Source organism: Macaca nemestrina, chromosome 10 (assembly GCF_043159975.1).
Source record: "Macaca nemestrina isolate mMacNem1 chromosome 10, mMacNem.hap1, whole genome shotgun sequence".
Lineage (NCBI taxonomy): Eukaryota > Metazoa > Chordata > Mammalia > Primates > Cercopithecidae > Macaca > Macaca nemestrina.
In genome coordinates, this window is record NC_092134.1 from 21148951 (window position 1) to 21171022 (window position 22072).

The 22072-nt window shown below is 45.1% G+C and overlaps 1 protein-coding gene across 2 annotated transcripts in view; it reads left to right on the forward strand.

The window, feature by feature from the left end:
* The first annotated feature begins 2408 nt into the window (after window positions 1–2408).
* LOC105493389 (N-alpha-acetyltransferase 25, NatB auxiliary subunit) overlaps window positions 2409–22072 on the forward strand; it is an 85749-nt gene continuing 66085 nt past the window's right edge. Inside the window, exons 1-3 of one of the 2 annotated variants that reach the window (XM_011760983.3) lie at window positions 2409–2515; window positions 18595–18680; window positions 20851–20989. In XM_011760983.3, coding sequence (XP_011759285.1) covers window positions 2458–2515; window positions 18595–18680; window positions 20851–20989 — 283 coding nt within the window. In that variant the 5' untranslated portion in view covers window positions 2409–2457. Of the gene's footprint in view, window positions 2516–18594; window positions 18681–20850; window positions 20990–22072 lie in introns of those variants that run through there. The other variant, XM_071071046.1, reaches the window with a different exon arrangement.

Below are 22072 nucleotides of genomic sequence, written 5' to 3' on the forward strand. Positions count from 1 at the left end.
TCACAAAGTGCTGAGATTACAGGCATGACCCACTGCACCTGGCCTATTCATTTATTTATACAAGAGTCTTGCTTTGTTGCCAAAGGCACGATCTTTGTTGCAATGGCACGATCTCGGCTCACTGTAACCTTCGCCTACTGGGTTCAAGCGATTCTCCCGCCTCAGCCTCCCGAGTAGCTGGGATTACAGGCTCACACCACCATGCCCAGCTAATTTTTGTATTTTTAGCAGAGAAGGGGTTTTACCATGTTGGCCAGGCTTGTCTCGAACCCCTGACCTCATGTGATCCACCCACTTTGGCCTGCCAAACTGGTGGCATTACAGGGGTGAGCCACTGTAAACCACACTAAAATTACCTCCCTCTCTCACTGCCCCCCTTTCCTGCTTTATTTTTCTCAGTAGCATTTATCACCATGTAATAGGCTATCTACTTATTTATTGTCTGTCTCCCTCACTACAAATAAAAGCTCCATTAAGTCTCCGTCTATTTTATTTATTGATGTATCCTCAGTGCCTAAAACAAGAGTATGTCAAATAATAGGCACTCAATAACTCAGTGTTGTATGAATAAATCTATCTGTAAAAAGAGAGTTAATAATAGGATCTACCTCCCAGGGAAATACGACAACAGTTATGAAAATTAAATGAGAGAATAAATGTAAAGACGTTGCATTTCAATACTCTAGGCATATACCGAGTAAGTATTCATCTAGGATGCTTCTTTGTTGGCTGAGTCCTGGGAGAAGGGTGTGTGGCAGGCCAGGTCTCACTAACACAGGCCTCCATAAAAACTGTTTCAGTACTGACTGAGTGGTTAAGTTAAATATTAAAAGCTAAGGCCGGGCGCGGTGGCTCAAGCCTGTAATCTCAGCACTTTGGGAGGCCGAGACGGGCGGATCACGAGGTCAGGAGATCGAGACCATCCTGGCTAACACGGTGAAACCCCGTCTCTACTAAAAATACAAAAAACTAGCCGGGCGAGGTGGCGGCGCCTGTAGTCCCAGCTACTCCGGAGGCTGAGGCAGGAGAATGGCGGGAACCCGCGAGGCGGAGCTTGCAGTGAGCTGAGATCCGGCCACTGCACTCCAGCCCGGGCGGCAGAGCGAGACTCCGTTTAAAAAAAAAAAAAAAAAAATTAAAAGCTAAAATAAAGCCGGTGCCCTTATACAAAGGCTGGAATTTAACAAAAGCCCACCAAGAGTTTTGCCTAGGCCTTTCCTTGGCCTTAAAGCATGACAAAATAATGAAAGAATTCCTCACAGGACCCATTTAGGATTAAACAAGTTTTATCCGGGGTCTGAAGTAACTCCCCAAACCTCCGTGATTTAGCAGGAGACAAGATAAGGGTAATCACCTCAGCACCTATTGCCATTTAGATTAAGTAAATTTACTGAGGCTTCAAAGGAAGGTCTTCAGGACGCAGACCTTAGTTATAGACTAAGTTCATCACTTATGTCTTTAGATGAATGCACACTTACACATAGACATATAGCTTAGAAGGTATATAAGCACTGGAAAGCTTTGTAATTTTGAGTTGGTTTGGTGATAATTTCCAGGCCTTCTCCCTGTAACCGGTTGCAGAAATAAAAACTCGCTTCTTCTCCAGTTCATCTGCATCTCCTTACTGGACCACAAGAAATAGCAGTCCGAACCTCAGTTTGGCCCAGGAACAGGTGGTGGAGGGCTCTCAAGGTTTTTTTTTTTTTTTTTTTGAGACGGAGTCTCGCTCTGTTGCCCAGGCTGGAGTGCAGTGGCCTGATCTGGACTCACTGCAAGCTCCGCCTCCCCGGTCCACGCCATTCTCCTCGACTCAGCCTCCGGAGTAGTTGGGACTACAGGCGCCCGCCACCACGCCCGGCTAATTTTTTGTATTTTTAGCAGAGATGGGGTTGCACCGTGTTAGCCAGGATGGTCTGGATCTCCTGACCTTGTGATCCGCCCGCCTGGGCCTTCCAAAGTGCTGGTATTACAGGCGTGAGCCACCGCGCCCGGCTCTCTCGAACTTTTTTGGCAGATTTTTGCTGTTTATCAGCCCCACTTCTCCAGCTTTCCCCTGGGTCTCTCTCCGCCAGAAGTTTCTGGTTCCTCTGCAATTAATCACAGCCAAATCTAGCTGGTTCTTCAAGACAAAGAATAAATAGGATAAACAGGAGCAGCCGAACCCTAACTTTGAGAGCTTTCTCCCCTCCTTTCCTCACTTCCCAGTCAGTGACTCAGAGGATTTTAACAGCAACAGCTGCCTCCTCTTTGCCAGCTTGATACCACCTGCAAAGTGAAGAATCAGCGTTTAAAGAAGTGGCAATCGGCAAGGACTGATGCTTCCCTTTCCGCGCAGGCGCGTTCAGTCGCAGCACCGCGACTATCGCGATAAACAAGCGAGATCGATGCTGGCCCTTTAATAGCCCTTTCCCGGGGTCCTGCTCCGCGCGTGCGCACTGTGGTTCTGCGCTTGTCATCATGGCGACGCGGGGCCATGTGCAGGACCCTAACGACAGGCGCCTCCGGCCCATTTACGGTGAGTGTCTCGGGCCAGCCAGCTCACCAGCCCGACGCGCCGAGGGCTGCCGAGGCTGGGGCGAAAGCCCGGGATGGGTGCTGAGGGCCGGCGCGCGGGCCGGGCAGGCGCAGGGGGCGGGCCGCGCGGGCCACTAGGCCGCAGCCGCGGGCCTCGCGTAGGCGCCGGCCCAGCCTTCCTCAGCCCTGAGGTGGTAGCGGCGCGGTCTGGGCAGCAGCTGGTCGGCAGAGCTGCCTGCCTGGCAGGCCCCGTGGGACGCGTGGTTCTGCAAACACCTGCGCTACCCGCAGGCTGCATTGTTACCGCCGCTCCTAGGGAGACCGGAGATCTCCCCGAAGGTGGAAGCCGGTTCCGGCACTAGTGTGGGACGCCCTGCCTGAGGGAAGATTCCCTACCAGATATATACATATGTGTATACATATATATATATTTTTTTTTTTGCGGGAATTGGGCCTGGAGGGTTGTCTGACTAGGTGGGCTTCGGTGCACAGGAGAAACCGAGGTCTAGAGTGGGGAAGGGGCTGACGCAAGGTCACCCACATCGAGTCGGGAGCAGGCCCGAGATGCCAGGCTCCCAATCCAGAGCTGTTTGGTGGAGAAGCAGCTGCTCTGGTCACACGTGGGAGGCGGGGGGAGGGGGTCTTGGGCCCAAAATAGCGGTGAAGAGGTTGTGATAGCTCGTGTCAGAGGGGCATGCAGAGCTACTGGAGGGCTTCTCCTTTCTGCAGCTTCTCTGTGGTTTTCTCTGCAGCTTTCCTTCCCTATGCTAAGCAGATCCCTCTCCACCACTCTTACCTCAACCCGCAGGCTTGAAGACCTTGATGTCATCCAGTTACCCTGGTAGTGAAAAATCACAGATTTGAGTTTGGGAGAAACCCTTTTCCAATAACCGAGATGTTGTGTAATTGGATTGGTCCTTTTTGCATTTCCTTTCCTGTTAGATGGTTTTATGGTCTTGGTCTATCTCACTTAATGGTGAGGAAGCCTCAAGGTCAGTGGTTTTTACAAAAGTAGCCATCGTGTTTATAGACGTTGTGTGGATGTTATTAAATTGGAGGCTTCTTCCCATGGCGGAAATGGTTTTGGGAGTAGGGAGCAGTGGTTAACTTTGTTTCTGGCCACAGTTACTCCTGCTTTTATTTCATAATTTGTGTGATTTTTTACTCTTACATCTCATTTGATTTTAGCAGCAATCCTATAGCTAAAGTTTATAGACAACTCATTATGACAGTCACTGGCCTTGGCCTTTTATATGGGTTATCTAATATAATCTTCACCCATTCTCAAGAGATGGATACTGTTTTTTCATGACCCTGAACCCTTTAACAACAACAACAGCAGCAACAAAACCAGATGAGGAAACTGAGGCTTTATTGATGTTGTGTAATTTGTCTAAGGCCACTCAGCTAGTATTTCTTGGAGCTAGAAGTTGAACCCCTGTGGACTGTTTCAGGCTCACCTTTTTTTTTTTGAGATGAGTCTCACTCTGTCGCCCAGGTTGGAGTACAGTGACACAATCTCAGCTCACTGCACCCTCTGGCTCCCGGGTTCAAGCGATTCTCCTGCCTCAGCCTCTTGAGTAGCTGAGATTACAGGTGCACGCCACCAGGCCCAGCGAACTTTCATGTTTTTAGTAGAGACAGGATTTTACTATGTTGGCCAGGCTGGACTCAAACTCTTGACCTCAAGTAATCTGTCCTACTCAGCCTTCCAAAGTGCTGGGATTATAGGTGTGAGCCACCATGCCTGGCTCCAGGCTCACCTTTTTTTTTCTTTTTTGGAGACAGTCTCGTTTTGTCGTCCAGACTAGAGTGCAGTTGCACAATCATAGCGCACTGCAACCAACCTCCGCCTCCTGGGTTCAAGTGATTCTCCTGCCTCAGCCTCCTGAGTAGCTGGGATTACAGGTGCCCACTACCATGCTGGCTAATTATTTTATTTATTTATTTTTTTGTTGAGACGGAGTCTTGCTCTGTCACCCAGGCTGGAGTGCTGTGGCTGGATCTCAGCTCACTGCAAGCTCCGCCTCCCGGGTTTACGCCATTCTCCTGCCTCAGCCTCCCAAGTAGCTGGGACTACAGGCGCCGGCCACCTCGCCTGGCTAGTTTTTTGTATTTTTTTAGTAGAGACAGGGTTTCACTGTGTTCGCCAGGATAGTCTCGATCTCCTGACCTCGTGATCCGCCCGTCTCGGCCTCCCAAAGTGCTGGGATTACAGGCTTGAGCGACCGCGCCCGGCCTCTAATTTTTGTATATATTGTAGAGAATGGGTTTTGCCATGTTGCCCAGTCTAGTCTAAAACTCCTGAGCTCAAGCAGTCCTCCTGCCTTGGCCTCCCAGAGTGCTGGGATTACAGGCATGAGCCACTGCGCCTGGTCCAGGCTCACCGTCTTAACCACCGTGCTAGAAACCACATCACTTTGAGCTGAAGACATTAATTTGCCTGAGGTCACGCAGATGGTAAGTGGCAGAGAAAGGACTCTGATTTCCTGTTTCCCTGGGAGTGCATATTCTCATGCCCTTGCCCTCCAGTGTATATTTTCAGAGCGCAGAGGTATGTATACAAGGTGGGTGATGGAAGGTGAGAACTGAATCCAGGGTTCATAGTTTGTGACTCATTACAGCTTTGTGCAGAGCTGCCTGCAGACTTTTTTTTTTTTTAAACTAAAAAGGCTCAGTACTTTCAAGAATAATTTGATTTTTAAAATTGTTCTTGAGGACCAAAGAGAATTTCTTTGGTCCCATAGTTATTTAGAATTAATAGTGTTTTCACTGTCCAGCGGGAAGCACTATGTCCATTTCATATCACTAAACATCAGGATATATTAACAAGTTATATTCTCAAAACTGAAGTCAGAGTTATGTAGTTTTTGTTATGTGTACATGGGAAGAGGATTAGAAGAGGCTTTCTTCAGGAATTCTAAGGCGATTAGTATAAACTGGCAGGTCTAGGAAAAGAACAGTACAGACTGTCCGTGAATTCAGCACTTTAGCACATTTGACTTTTGAACTCCACACTTTTGTTGTTTAAATACATTAGTACCCCCAAACAACTATGGTTCCTTGAATTCAGACATTCTGACAAATGAACGAACTCATCTGTGGTGGTACTTGCCCACCAGCCAAAATTTCAACAACTATCAGCATTAATGAGTGTTTCCTGGTGGGCTAACAGCCCTATTAGGTAGGTAAGATTATTGTAATCAAACTGAAGCCTAGAGATTAACTTGCTCAAGGTTGTAGCTACCAAGTTGTAGAGCTGGGATTCGAACATAGGCATTCTCACTGAGAGCTCAGCTCTTCACGAAGTTCAGATTTAGTAGCACCACTGTCTTTGTACAACAGTATTTGTACTGCCAAGATTTCAGGATTTGTTTTACAATTGTGTTGGAAACCTTGCTTGGGGCCTCAGCTCTTGCTGGAATTCATTGAGGGCTACGTGGACAGGGCTATGAGGTGATAAATTATGGTGGGTTTAAATTTTACTGGTGGTGTGTCTGGGGTTGGAATAGCTTTTCTGTGTACATAGATTTGAAACATCTTCACAGTGCATCTCACATTACTAATAAGTTTGGGTATTGCATTTTTTGTTTTTGAAAACCTCCACCCATGACCTTACTAGAACCCATACTTGATTATTTGGTCTCCTTTTGCTAAAATTATTCTCTTTTGCTATGTAGTTCTCAGCAGATTTTGTACTCTTGTGTGACTTGGTAAGCCCCAGTGCCTTCTTTCATTATTCTTTTTTTGAGACAGGATCTGGCACTGTCACACAGGCTGGAGTGTCTTGGCTCACTGTAACCTCCACTTCCCAGGCTCAAGTCATCCATCCACCTCAGCCTCCTGAGTACTGGGATTACAGGCGGGTACCACCACGCCTGGCTAATTTTTGTATTTTTTGTAGAGACAGTATTTCACATGTTGTTCAGGCTGGTCTCGAACTCCTGAGCTCAAGCAGTCTGCCTCCCTTGGCCTCCCAAAGTGCTGGGGTTACAGGCGTGAGTCACCACGTCCTGCCCATTATTTATGTGTTTATTTATTTGAGAAGGAGTCTTACTTTGTCACCCAGGCTGGAGTGCAGTGGCGCAATCTTGGATCACTGCAACCCCCGTCTTCTGGGTTCAAGCAATTCTCTGCCTCAGCCCCCTGAGTAGCTGGGATTACAGGTGATCACCACCATGCCCTGCTAATTTTTGTAGTTTTTTTTTTTTTTTTTTGAGATGGAGTCTCACTCTGTCCCCCAGGCTGGAGTGCAGTGGTGCGATCTCCGCTCACTGCAAGCTCCATCTCCCAGGTTCACACCATTTTTCTGCCTCAGCCCCCCGAGTAGCTGGGAATACAGGCGCCCACCACCACGCCTGGCTAATTTTTTGTATTTTTAGTAGAGATGAGGTTTCACCACGTTGGCCAGGCTGGTCTTGAACTCCTGACCTTGTGATCCACCTGCCTCAGCCTCCCAAAGTGCTGGGATTACAGGCGTGAGCCACTGCGCCTGGCCCCATTATTCTTAATTTTAAAATGTTTTCAGTGGTTATGGATTAGGGAAGGGAAGGGATGGAGGGAGATAATAAATATTTGACTCTGTTTTGTTATGCAGCCTCCTCTACACCATACTTTTATTTATTTATTTATTTATTTTTCTTTTTTTTATTTTTAGTTTCACTAAACTTTAAGTAATTGACTAAACTTCAAGTAATTGAAAGTGGAATTGATGGTCAGGTATGGCACTTAATAAATTTGTATAGAATATGGGAATTTCTGGGTCAGCAAATTGCATAATAGAAATAGAGAAAGTTCAAAGTAGAAAAAATGTTTGCGCAGTCTTTAGAATATACACACATACACAGGCATGAGATCCCTTATTTTAATATGTCATACTGACCTACAGTCTTGGACTAGCCTGAATCAGGTGTAAGATATTTTCCAGTGTGTCTCCCCAGTGGCAATGACTTCTTTGCTGAGTTAGAACATTTCTCTTGGGTGCCTGGCTCAGTTAATTATTCTACTACAGTTCATAGTTTAGGAGTTCCTGACCCCGAGATGGTGGACTGATACTGGTCTGTGGCCTGTTAGGAACTGGGACGCACAGCAGGAGGTGAGCAGCAGGGTGTTGTAGGGGGGAGCATTACTGCCTGAGCTCTGCCTCCTGTCAGATCAGCTCTTAGGAGTAGGAGCACAAACCCTATTGTGAACTGTGCATGTAAGGGATCCAGGTTGGCGCTCCTTGTGAGAATCTAATGCCTTATATCTGAGGTGGAATAGTTTTATCCGAAACCATCCCTCCCTGCCATCTGTGGAAAAATTGCCTTTCATTAAATCGGTCCCTGGTGCAAGAGGTTGGGAACCACTGCTCTAGTTCATAAATGAAAACTTGTAAGTCCTCAATCAAAAGTGATATTATTCTGACCTCCCCTTGGACAGTGTGGTAGCTTTGCGAATCTGGTCCTATTTTGCCTCAGAAGTGACAGGGTACCTTGGTGAGTGAAGACTATCTTGCCTTTCTGTAGAAAAGTCACTTGGCACAACCTATTTTTTTCCGTTCTGAAAATATGACCATTTAAAAAGCCCTGACTTACTAGAACTTGTCTCAATGAATCTAAAACTTCCATTGCCATTGTATGGCTGAGACCACCTCTGAGACTCACCTTGCTCATAACCAAAACAGTCCCTGTTGGTCCTTTGCCCTGGACCTGTGACATTCTGGACTATTTTTGTGTTCAGTTTTGGCCAAGTGTAACAAGCATACAAGGCTGGGCACAGTGGTTTGGCTGGGTGAGGTGGCTCATTCTTGTAATCCCAGCACTTTGGGAGGCTGAGGTGGGTGGGTTGCCTGAGGCCAGGAGGTCGAGACCAGTCTGGCCAAAATGGCAAAACCCCATCTCTACTAAAAATACAAAAATTAACCAGACGTGGTGGCAGGCGCCTGTAACCCCAGCTACTCAGGAGGCTGAGGCAGGAGAATCACTTGAACCCGGGAGGCGGAGGCTGTAGTGAGCTGAGATTATGTTACCGTACTCCAGCCTGGGGGACAGAGCGAGACTTCATCTCAAAAAAATAAAAAATAGGGCCGAGCGCAGTGGTTCACGCCTGTAATCCTAACACTTTGGGAAGCCAAGGTGGGCGGATCATGAGGTCAAGAGTTCGAGACCAGTCTCGCCGACATAGTGAAACCCCGTCTCTACTAAAAATATACAAATAGTGAAACCCCGTCTCTACTAAAAATATACAAAAACTTAGCCGGGTGTGGTAGTGTGCATCTGTAATCCCAGCTACTTGGAAGGCTGAGGCAAGAGAATTGTGTGAACCCACGAGGTGGAGGTTGCAGTGAGCCAAGATTGCACTGTTGTACTCCAGCCTGGGCGACAGTGTAAGACTACATCGCGGGGAGGTGGGGGACGAGGAGAGCCAGTGTGGTGGTGCATGCTTGAAACCAGGAAGTCCAAGCTGCAGTGAGCTGAGATTGTGCCACTGCACTCCAGCCTGGCCTCACAGAGCAAGATGCTGTGTCAAAATACATGAACAAAAAACTCTTCTGCTGTCTTAGCTAAAGAATTAAAAACAACAAAAAACCCTGACATTTTAGACTTAAAATGAAGGTTTTAATGCACAAAAATACTCTTACATAGATTAGAGGGTAGTTGTTGAAACATAGGACAAGATGAAGAGATTAGTACATTTCTTTTTTTTCTGTTTTTGGAGACAAGGTCTTGCTGTGTTGTCCAGGCTTCAGTGCAGTGATGTGAACATGGTTCACTGCAGCTTCGACCTCCTGGGCTCAAGCGATCCTCCCATCTCAGCCTCTGGAGTAGCTGGCACTACAGGCACAGGCCACCATGCCTGGCTAGTTTTTTAAATTTTTATTTATTTATTTTTTTTGAGATGGAGTTTCACTCTTGTTGCCCAGGCTGGAGCGCAATGGTGCGATCTTGGCTGGCTGCAACTTCCGCCTCCTTGGGGGGATCTCTTGAGGCCAGGAGTTTCAGACCAGCCTGGCCAACATGGTGAAACCCCGTCTCTACTAAAAATACAAAAAAATTAGCTGGACATGGTGATGCGCGCCAGTAATCCTAGCTACTCGGGAGGCTGAGGCAGGAGAATAGCTTGAACCCAGGAGGTGGAGGATGCGATGAGCTGGGATTGCACCACTGCACTGTAGCCTGGGCGACAAAGCTAGACTCTGTCTCAAAAAAAAAAAAAAGTTGAAAGGATTTGGAAAAAATCTAATTTAATAGCTGGTAGCCATCACTAATCATTGGTTCTTTGAACTTCCTTTGGTTCTTTGATCACTTTGTATTATCTTTTTTTTTTTGAGATGGATTTTTTTGAGATGCAGTCTCCCTCTGTCGCCTGGGCTGGAGTGCAATGGCGTGATCTCCGCTCACTGCAGCCTCTGTCTCCCAGGTTCAAGTGATTCTCCTGCCTCAACCTCCCAAGTAGTTGGGATTACAGGTGCCTGCCACCATACCCGGCCAATTTTTGTATTGTTAGTGGAGACAGGATTTCATCAAGTTGGTCAGGCTGGTCTTGAACTCATGACCTCAAGCAATCCACCTTCCTTGACCTCCCAAACTGCTGGGATTATAGGCATGAGCCACTGCATCCGCCCTGTATTATCTTATATATATATCATATATATCTTTCATTTTCCTAACAGACTACCCTTTTTTTGCCATACCATTTGTTCGTTTATGCATTCCTTCATTCAACATTTATTGAGGGCCTGATATGTGTTAGGCACAATATAGATGCAGGGAATGAGTATTAAACAACACAGACATAGTTTCTGCTTTCAAGGAGCTTATCTCCTTGAAATGACAGTACACATCACCATTACAGTTGTGTTAAGGGATTTGAAGGAATAGGACAGTTTGCCATGAGAGCATACAATATGGGCATTTGGGATGTTGGGGTCAGGTCAAGAAAAGGTTTCCTGTGGAAATGATATTTTACTTTGGACATGAAAGGAGAACCAGGGTTAGGCAGAGAGATGGGGAGAGGGTGGTGAAGACCCTGAGAAAAGGAGCTTGGTCCACTTGAGGATGTAAACAAAGGCTTGTGTAGTTGGAATGAAGAGATAAGTGAGGAAGTGAGATGAGACTAGGGGTGGGCAGCGACTCAGCTTTGTAATCCATTTTAAGGATACTGAAATTTGTTTTAAAGACAGTGGAATCAATACCTGTGAAAAGAAAGAAAGACAGTGGATGATGTTGAAAGGATTTAACCAGAAGAATAGAGTGACAAGGTGTGCATGTAAAAAAGATAGCTATGAATACTGTGTGGGAAATAAACCTTTAAACTAAAAGGGAAGCAAGGCCAGGTGCGGTGGCTCACGCCTGTAATCCAAGCACTTTGGGAGGCTGAAGCGGGAGGATCGCGAGGTCAGGAGATCGAGACCATCCTGGCCAACATGGTGAAACCCCATCTCTACTAAAATACAAAAAAATTAGCTGGGCGTGGTGGCACGTGCCTGTAGTCCCAGCTACTCAGGAGGCTGAGGCAGGAGAATCACTTGAACCCAGGAGGTGGAGGTTGCAGTGAGCTGAGATCGCGCCACTGCACTCCAGCCTGGTGACGGAGCAAGACTCCATCATGAGTAAATAAATACATAAATGGAAGGCAAATGTAGGATGGGTCGGTCAGTTAGGAGGCATTATTCATTTTTAGGTTCATCCTTGTCCCTTGCAGTCTTGCACGTGGTAGGTATTTAACAAAGGCTTGCTGACTGAAGGAATGTTTCTTCTGTAATTTGTATTCATGGTAAAAGCAAGGCTCCTATTCTCCAACTTTTAGGGTTTTTAAGTAAAGGATATTGTGTTTACAGATGGAGCTCTCTTCTATTTAGTGTTTTTCTAAGTTGGGGCAATATCTTTAATAGTGTCTGAAATTCTTGTAGTAAGTGGAAACGAGCATATTATTTCAGCTGCTAAGGAGACCATTCATGACAGGTGCAAGAACATGCAGATTAAAAACTTTCCTTTTTATTTGCAAAATTGACACTTTTCCTACTGTCAGTATCCATCCCTCAGTAAGATTGGATGAACAAATCCCAGGACCTCTTCTCGAGGGCATGTGGACAGCAGGCCTGCATGTGTCCAGGCCTGCTGCCGCCTGCATCTTCAAGGATTAGTAACTTCTTTGGGAAGTGTTACCTCTGGAGTGCAGCTTGTGTATTCATTCAACAAATTTTGATAGTGTCTTGCCAATGATTTATCCCTATCCTTCCCAAATTTCTATCATTCTTTTACTGATCTCATTATTTTAGCTGCATTATAGTATTATCTGTGCTATTACTTAATATTTTTCTCCAAGGTGACTTTTACAATTAAATTTATTTTACAGTAATCTATGTTATTGCTATGAGTGGAAAACCTGTATCACTTGCTCTAGGAAAATAAAACTATAAAAGTAAAGTATAATGAAAACTAAACAATGTTATTAAATTAACCAGATTCTGATACTTGTAAAACTCGAGGACCTATTCCTTCCTTCTGGAAAGAAGAAAAAAGGCTGAGCGCGATGGCTCATGCCTATAATTTCAGCACTTTGGGAGGCCGAGATGGACAGATTACGAGGTCAAGAGATTGGGACCATCCTGGCCAACATGGTGAAACCCTGTCTCTAGTAAAAATACAAAAAAATTAGCTGGGTGTGGTGGTGCGTGCCTGTAGTCCCAGCTACTCAGGAGGCTGAGGCAGGAGAATCGCTTGATCTAGGAGGTGGAGGTTGCAGTGAGTCGAGATCACGCCACTGCACTTCAGCCTGGCGACAGAGTGAGACCCCATCTCCAAAAAAAAAAAGATATTAGCAATTATTAGAGAAATAGTAGGCTAGCACTAAACTGACACTTTCTCCTTAATGTAAAGGAAGTATTAGAAAAGAGATTAGGGTCAGGTGTGGTGACTCACGCCTGTAATCCCAGCACAATCCCAGTTGAACCCAGAGGTGGAGGCTGCAGTGAGCTGAGATCGTGCCACTGCACTCTAGCCTGGGCAACAGAGTGAGACTCCGTCTCAAAAAAAAAAAAAAAAAAGAGATTGACTTTTTCACGGTGAGTATTATCTAGGGCTGTCTGCAAGGACTAAAAGCATTTCATTTGGAATGGCACTCACCCATGCTTTGGAAAATATTGCTTTAACCAGTAAATTTTATTGTTTCCATTGCCTGATTTGTGGATGGCTGATTTTGGCTGACTCCTGTTATTAAGGGAACAGCACCATTCCTCATGGCCAAACTACAATTCCCCTTGAGTAACTTTTTAAAAAGACTTACTGAGAAGACAGACTTAGGATATCATTTTTATTGGCCTGTTTTCTCCAAGGACTACTTAACTTATATTACAGATTTAGTAATGTAAAATGAAAATAAACTTTCCCAAGAGACTTAGCAGCCAATTAATCACACTCTCCTAGGTGTCCAGGAAAGGGGAGCCTCATACCTGGCTGAATGTGGTAAAGTGTTTTAAACTCTTTCAGGTGAAGAAACAATCTCATTGATACCAGCGCAAGTAAAGAGGGTTACTGTAAATCTTGCCAAGGCAAGAGTGTAGTGCCCCAGAACCTGATGGAAATGAGAAAGTTGTCAGGACCTGAAGTTTCTTTCTCAGTTGCTCATCTCTGCTTTTCTCTGTGTCTGTTTTTTTTCTCTGCTTGGTTCTTTTTTTTTTTTTTTTTTTTTTTTTTTTTGAGATGGAGTCTTGCTCTGTCGCCCAGGCTGGAGTGCAGTGGCACAATCTCAGCTCACTGCAACCTCCGCCTCCTGGGTTCAAGTGATTCTCATGCCTCAACCTTCCCAGTAGCTGGGATTACAGGCGTGTACCACCACGCCCAGCTAATTTTTGTACTTTTTTTTTTGTTGTTTGAGATGGAGTCTCACTCTGTCACCCAGGCTGGAGTGCAGTGGCCGGATCTCAGCTCACTGCAAGCTCCGCCTCCCGGGTTTCCACCATTCTGCCTCAGCCTCCCCAGTAGCTGGGACTACAGGTGCCCGCCACCTTGCCTGGCTAGTTTTTTGTATTTTTTAGTAGAGACAGGGTTTCACCATGTTGGCCAGGCTGGTCTCGATCTCCTGACCTCAAGGGATCCGCCCGCCTCTGCCTCCCAAAGTGCTGGAATTACAGGCGTGAGCCACTGCGCCCAGACTGCTTGGTTCTTCAGACTGTTTTTTCCTGCTTACTCATCAACTTACCCAGAACCCAACATGTTAACTTCTGTAGCCACACCAAGCTGTGGCTGGAGAAGGGAGGGTTCATTAGCCTCACCCCATAAGCTTAATCTCTCTAGATTTCCCAATAAAGGTAATTGACATTTTTCATTTTTATATAAATGCTATGTGAATAAAGAGTCAAGAGGCAACTCTTTTTCTTTGCTCCACATCAATCAAATTGCATCCCCGAAAGTGCCTTCAAAATAGAAATTCTGGAGCTGCCACTGGTAAACTCAGACTTAAAATTTTTAAGATTTTCCAACTGAGGTTCCTTGTAGCTTACTGACTCTGGCTTTCAGTGTTATAGTTACAGAGTACCAGGAAGAAACCTGATTTACCCAGCTTGGATCAAATGTCCAACCTGGGGCGGGCTGCAGTTACATAGTCTAGACATGGTCATCTAGTCCTACCCCTTAAGCAGGGGTACTAGAAACCATTCCCAGACAAGAGGGCATGGGCAAGTAGGTACATTATATCGGAACCTCGTCAACTACAGAGGGGAAGGGGAAAATACCCTAATAGTCCTAACCTCTGGTCTGATCCATTTATGGGCAGACCTTCAGAGATGGGTCTCATCAAGATGTTTACCCTTTGAGAAGGCTTCAAGATAGGTTCTATGAACCTGGAACCTTGCAGGACCACTGAGTCAGCAGTGACTTAGAACTGACTCAGAATGAGATAGGCATCAAGTTATGAGGAAGAGAGGGTGTTGTTTATTGAGCTGGTTTGTCTTTGTCAGATAGTTTATAAGGACAAATGATGGCCTGTCAGCTGAGCTAAGGATTTAAGACAACTGGTATTAGATATTTAGGTATTTAGGCCAAGATTATGTGCTTTTAGATTTCTGTGATTTTCCAATGTCTCTCCAGAATATTAGGTCTTTGGCCTTCCTCTCTAAATTGTAATTCCCTACAGAGTAAGGCTTATCTTTTTACCTAGTATTATTGGTGCTCATCAATATTAAGTGCATTGAACTCATGCATTCATGTGACTAAGTTTTAGTTTAAGTGTTCATTGCAGAAAAATTTAAACCATATAGTAAAATGACAGTTTATTTCTGTTCTTTGGGACACTCTGAGCCACCAGGATCATAGATTATTTTAAGTTGTCTGTGCCTTTACTGATATGGGACCTTGATGAGCAAAGAGGAACCTGGTAGTGGTGAGGATTGTGAACTGGCCTGTGTTCAGTCATCTTTGTATATTTAGAATTGACAGCTACTGTACTGTTTCCCATTTATAACACTTCTCATTTTTCTTCTCTGGAAATGAATCTTTGCTTTTGTTAGCCTTTTTTTTTTTCTTTTTTTGACACGGAGTCTTGCTCAGTTGCCCGGACTGGAGTGCAGTGGCATGATCTCGGCTCACTGCAAGCTCCGTCTCCCCGGTTCACGCCATTCTCCTGCCTCAGCCTCCCGAGTAGCTGGGACTACAGGTACCCACCACCACGCCCGGCTATTTTTTTTTTGTATTTTTTAGTAGAGACGGGGTTTTACCATATTAGCCAGGATGGTCTTGATCTCCTGACCACGTGATTCACCCACCTCGGCCTCCCAAAGTGCTGGGATTACAGGCATGAGCCACTGTGCCCGGCCCTGTTAGACTTTTTAAAATAATTAATAGACTGTTTTTAGAGCATAAAACTGCTTTATGGTTTACAGAAAAATGAGTAGAAAGTACAGAGTTCCCAACTACTCCCTCTCCCCAACCCCATGGTTTCCCTTGTTGTTAACAACTTGGATTCATACGCATTTGTTACCATTGCTGAGCCAACATGATACATAATTGTTAAGTAAAATTCATAAATAGTTTAGGCTTCATTCTTTGTGTTGTGTATTCTGTAGGTTTGACAAATGTATGAAGACATATATCCACCATTACAGTATTATACAGAATGTTTCAGTGCCTTAAAAATCCCCTGTGCTTCACCTATTCATCCCAACCTCCATCCTCTGTCAACCACTGATTATTTTACTATCTCTAGTTTTTCACCTTTTCCAGAATGCCAGGTAGAAGTTATGTGTATATATAACTTTTCAGATTGGCTTATTTTCCCTTAGCAACATGAATATAAGTTTCCTCCATGTCTTTTTCTTTCTCTCTGTCTTTTGTGCTTGATAGCTCATTTCTTTTTTTTTTTTTTGAGACAAGGTCTTGTTCTGTCACCCAGGCTGGAATGCAGTAGTGCAAGCATAACTCATTGCAGCCTCTACCTCCTGAGCTCAAGCAAACCTCCCAAGTAGCTGGGACTATAGGCATGCGCCACCATACCTGACAATTTTTTTTTTTTTTTTTTTTTTGAGACGGAGTCTTGCTCTATCACCCATGCTGGAGTGCAGTGGTGCGATCTCAGCTTACTGCAAGCTCCGCCTCCCGGATTCACGCCATTCTCCTGCCTCAGCCTCCCGAGTAGCTGGGACTACAGGCATCTGCCACCACGCCCGGCTAATTTTTTGTATTTTTGGTAGAGATGGGGTTTCCCCGTGTTAACCAGGATGGTCTCGATCTCCTGACCTTGTGATCCGCCCGCCTTGGCCTCCCAAAGTGCTGGGATTACAGGTGTGAGCCACTGCGCTTGGCCATACCTGACACATTTTTAAATTTTTTTTTTTTTTTTTTGAGACGGAGTCTCGCCTGTTCCCCGGGCTGGAGTGCAATATTGGCTCACTGCAAGCTCCACCTCCTGGGTTCACGCCATTCTCCTGTCTCAGCCTCCTGAGTAGGTGGGACTACAGGTGCCTGCCACCACGTCTGGCTAATTTTTTGTATTTTTAGTAGAGATGGGGTTTCACCATGTTAGCCAGGATGGTCTCGATCTTCTGACCTCGTGATCCGCCTTCCTCGGCCTCCCAAAGTGCTGAGATTACAGGCATGAACCACCACGCCCGGCCAAATTTTTAAATTTTTTGTAGAGATGGGATCTTGCTGTGTTGCCTGGGCTGGTCTTGTACTTCTGGCCTCAAGTGATCCTCCCACTTCAGCCTTCCTAAGTGCTGGGATTGCAGGTGTGAGCCACTGCACTCGGCCTAACACAATTTTGTGATGGGTCTCCATATTCCTTAAAATTAGAAATGTATCAGCTGGGCACGGTGGCTCACGCCTGTAATCCCAGCACTTAGGGAGGCTGAGGTGGGCAGATCACTTGAGGTCATGAGTTCGAGACTAGCCTGGCCAACATAGTGAAACCTTGTCTCTACTAAAAATACAAAATTTAGCTGGGCATGGTGGTGTACACCTGTGATCCCAGCTACTTGGGAGGCTGAAGCAAGAGAATTGCTTGAACTCAGGAGGCAGAGGTTGCAGTGAGTCAAGATCGCACCATTGCACTCCAGCTTGGGTGACTGAGCAAGACTGTGTCTCAAAAAAAAGTACTATTTTCCCTACATCCTTGCCTACTCCTGCTATTATTGGAATTCATTCCCTACCTCCCAATCTTATGGGTAAAACTTTCTCTTATTTTTTTCTTCAGCAAATTAAACTTAACTCTGTGGCAAAGTCAGTACTCATTAAATATATTTTATTGAAGGAACATAGTCCACTTGGTAGATTTGAGGCTTGAATACTAGAAAGGCTTCTTTTTTGGTTTTTAATTTTTAAAAGATTTTAAGGTTTCGGTGACTAAACTCAATTATCCATAGATAAAAATATTAATGTCATCTTATCTAAATATGTATAGTCTTGAATCTTCCCTAAGGATTATATAGTGCGATTATATTACTTGTAGATGAGAGATGACTATAGGCAAGTAAGTTTGTATACTTTTTTTTGTTTTTGAGACAGAGTCTCACTCTGTTGTCTAGGCTGGAGTGCAGTGGCGCCATCTCAGCTCACTGCAAGCTCCGCCTCCTGGGTTCACGCCATTCTCCTGTCTCAGCCTCCCAAGTAGCTGGGATTACAGGAGCCTGCCACCACGCCTGGCTAATTTTTTGTATTTTTTAGTAGAGATGGGGTTTCACCATGTTAGCCAGGATGGTCTCAATCTTCTGACCTCATGATCCACCCGCCTTGGCCTCCCAAAGTGCTGGGATAAGTTTGTATTCTTGACTGTCCTAGCCATTTATAGTTAAAATTAGATCCATAATGTTTTTATTTAAAATTCAAAAAATTTTTTTAATTAAAAAAAAAGTATTTTTGAATCAGGGTCTCACTCTGTTGCCCAAACTGGAGTGCAGTGGCACGACTGTGGCTCACACTGTAGCCTCAACTTCCCAGGCTCAAATGATCACCCCACCTCAGCCTCCTGAGTAGCTGGGATTACAGGTGCATGGCAACATGCCTGGCTAATTTTTACATTTCTTCTAGAGATAGGGTCTCACTAAGTTGCCAGAGCTGGTCTTGAATTGCTGGGCTCAAGTGATTCACCCGCCTTGGCCTCCCAAAGTACTGGGATTACAGGTGTGAGACACTGCACTGTGCCCTTGATGTTTTTATTATTTTGTTTTATTATTATTATTTTATGTTATTACTTTTTTTCTGAGACAGAGTCTCACTGTTTTGCCCAGGCTGGAGTGCAGTAGCGTGATCTCAGGTCACTACAACCTCTACCTCCCAGGTTCAAGCGATTCTCATGCCTCAGCCTCCTGAGTACCTAGGAATACAGGTGTGCATCACCACTGCCTGGCTGATTTTTGTAGTTTTAGTAGAGACAGGGTTTATCCATGTTGGCCAGCCTGGTCTTCAACTCCTGGCCTCAAGTGATCCACCTGCCTTGGCCTCCCAAGGTGCTGGGATTACAGGCGTAAGCCACCACTCCCTGCCTCCATGATGTTTTATATAGCAGATTAAGATACTTTCCAAAACATCTCATACCAGTTGGTGCACTTTTTATGTTTGTTGTTGAAGGAGTATAATAACTGTCACATAATTTGTTTTTTCATAGATTATCTTGACAATGGTAATAATAAAATGGCAATTCAGCAAGCAGATAAATTGTTGAAGAAACATAAGGATCTTCATTGTGCTAAGGTAACTTCATTTGCCCTTCAGTTACTTACCTGTGGCGGGTTATATTTGTAATTCCTTACCTTAAAGAGAAAGGAGGGCTGGGCGCTGTGGCTCACACCTGTAATCCTAGCACTTTGGGAGGCCAAGGTGGGGCGGATCATGAGGTCAGGAGTTCGAGACCAGCCTGACCAACATGTTGAAAACCTGTCTCTACTAAAAATACAAAAATTAGCCTGGCTTGGTGGCGTGCGCTTGTTATCCCAGCTACGCAGTAGGCTGAGGCAGCAGAATCACTTGAACTCCGGAGGTGGAGGTTGCAGTGAGTGGAGATTGTGCCATTGCACTGCATCCCGGGCGACAGAGTGAGACTCTGTCTCAAAAAAAAAAAAAAAAAAAAAAAGAGAAAGGATGGCTAGTAGTGTCTTTTTTGTTTTTGAGACGGAGTTTCCCTCTTGTTGCCCAGGCTGGAGTGCAATGGCTTGATCTCAGCTACCGCAGCCTCTGCCTCCCAGATTCAAGCGATTCTCCTGCTTTAGCCTCCCACATAGTTGGGATGACAGGCATGCACCACCATGCCCAGCTAATTTTGTATATTTTTTAGTAGAGATGGGGTTTCCTCATGTTGGTCAGGCTGGTCTCAAACTCCTGACCTCAGGTGATCTGCCTGCCTCAGCCTCCCAGAGTGCTGGGGTTACAGACGTGAGCCACTGGGCCCAGCTGACTATTTGTGTTTTTTCTCAGTACTTTATAGGTCATTTATTTCCATAGTCACTTACATGCCACAAGTGATATTTCTCTTTTTTTTTTTTTTTTGTGATGGAGTCTTGCTCTGTTGCCCAGGCTGGCGTGCAGTGGCACGATATCGGCTCACTGCAACCTCTGCCTCCCGGGTTCAAACGATTCTCCTGCCTAAGCCTCCCAAGTAGCTGGGACTACAGGCGTGTCCTACCACGCCCAGCTAATTTTTTTGTATTTTTAATAGAGACGGTGTTTTACGGTGTTAGCCAGGATGGTCTTGTTCTCCTGACCTCCTGATCCACCTGCCTTGGCCTCCCAAAGTGCTGGGATTATAGGCGTGAGCCACTGTGCCTGGCTGTGATATTTCAATAAAAGCTAACTTTATTTCTTTGCATATTGCTTACCTAATTTATTTTATTTTCACAGAATCCTTTTATGCAATATTGTGCACTTTTTTTTTTTTGAGACAAAGTCTCTATTAGCCAGGCTGGAGTGCAGTGGCGCAACCGTGACTCACTACAGCCTTGGTCTTCTGATCTCAAATGATCCTCTCATCTCAGCCTCCTGCATAGCTGGGACTATGGGACTACAGGGTGTACCACCATGCCTGGCTATTGTTTTTTTTTTTTTGGAGATAGGGTCTCTCTCACTCTGTTGCCTAGGCTGGACTGCAGTGACGTGATCACAGCTCACTGCAGCTTTAACATCTTGGACTCTAGTGATCCTCCTACCTCAGCCTCTTGAGTAGCCGGGACCACAGATGTGCACCACCACACCTGGCTAATTCTTAAACTTTTTGTAAAAATGGGGTCTCACTATGTTGCCTAGGCCAGTCTTGAACTTGTGGGCTCAAGTAATCCTCCCGCCTTGGCCTTCCAAAGTGCTGGGGTTACATTCCTGACCATCGAACCTGGCCTATTGTTTTCCTTCAAATTTTTTCTAGAGATGAGGTCTCACTGTGTTGCCTAGGCTGGTCTCAAAGTCTTGGGCTCAAGTGATCCTCCTGCCTTAGTCTCCCAAAGTGTTATAGGCATGAGTGCACCATGCCAGTGCTATTGTTCACTTTTTTTTTCCAAGACAGGTTCTCATTCTGTCGCCCACGCTAGAGTGCCTTGACGTGATCAACCTCCCAAGCTCAAGCAGTCCTCCCATCTCAACCAGTCAAGTAGCTGGGTGTACACCACCATACCCAGCTAATTTTTTATTATTTTTTGTAGAGATGGAGTCTCACCACGTTGCCCAGGCTGGTCTTGAACTCCTGGGCTCCAGCGATGTGCCCGTCTTGGCCTCCCAAAGTACCGGAATTACAGACGTGAGCCACCGCACCCAGCCTGAAACTAGTATATCAGCAACTTAGGCATACCTTAATACTTGTTCTTTCAGATCAGCTTTCTTTGGTTCATATTTCCTTTTCTGTCCTTTTAAAAACTAATTTTTCTGTTGTTACTATCAGGTTTTAAAGGCAATTGGTTTACAGAGAACTGGAAAGCAAGAGGAGGCCTTTACTCTTGCACAGGAGGTGGCAGCCCTTGAACCCACAGATGACAACTCACTGCAGGCACTGACTATCCTTTACCGAGAGATGCACCGACGTATGTTTCTTTCTTTTCATTGTTTTTAAACTTGAGCTGAAAATTTTGGATATTTCTGACTGAGTTATCTGTTTGCCCTTGTCTGATTTGTCATTCATGATTTGAATGGATGACAGTAGGTAGAATAACACATTAGCCAGGGTTTGCAAGAACTGTAGCTAGAAAGGATAGTTTACATGCATTAGGATCCTTGAATTGGAATGAGGATTAAAGTGACTTCATTTGTGATATTTTGATTTGCTAAATGGAGGCTTCACCCTTATTTTCACTTTTTAATATGGAAAATTTCAAGCAGACAAAAATAGAATAGAATAATAAACCCCGTTGTTCTTATTATCCACCTTCAGCAATTAACACATGGCCCAAATTTTATTTTGTTTCTACCCTTTCCCCTGGCAGATTATTTCAGAGCATATCCTAAGTAGTCCATCGTTTCTTCTGAAATAAAGGTTTTTATTGTTAATTTCTTAAATATTTCATTGTGAAATAATACATATTTTTCATAGTACATATTATAAAATAATCTTTTTTATGTAACATATAAATAAATTTGATGTGTAATAATGAAAATTCATGAACCTACCTCCTAATTTAAGAAGTGGAGCATTGCCGGGCATAGTGGCTCACACCTGTAATCCTAGCACTTTGGATGGCGAGGCAGGCAGATCATTTGAGGTCAGGAGTTCGAGACCAGCCTGGCCAACATAGTGAAACCTTGTCAGCTGGGTGTGGTGGTGCACGCCTGTAATCCCAGCTACTTGGGAAGCTGAAGCAGGAGAATCAAAACCTCCACCTCCTGAGTTCATGCATCCTCTCCTGCCTCGGCTTCCCAGGTAGCTGGGATTACAGGCATGCACCACCATCCCCAGCTAATTTTTGTATTTTTAGTAGAAACGGAGTTTCACCATCTTGGCCGGGCTGGTCTCAAACTCCTGACCTCAAGTGATCCACCTGCCTTGGCCTCCGAAAGTGCTGGGATTACAGCCGTGAGCCAAGTGCACCTGGCCTCCTCAATCAATCTTAATTCTCCTTTTACCTATCAAGAGTTACTTGCTATTCTGAATATTTTTTATTCTCTTGCTT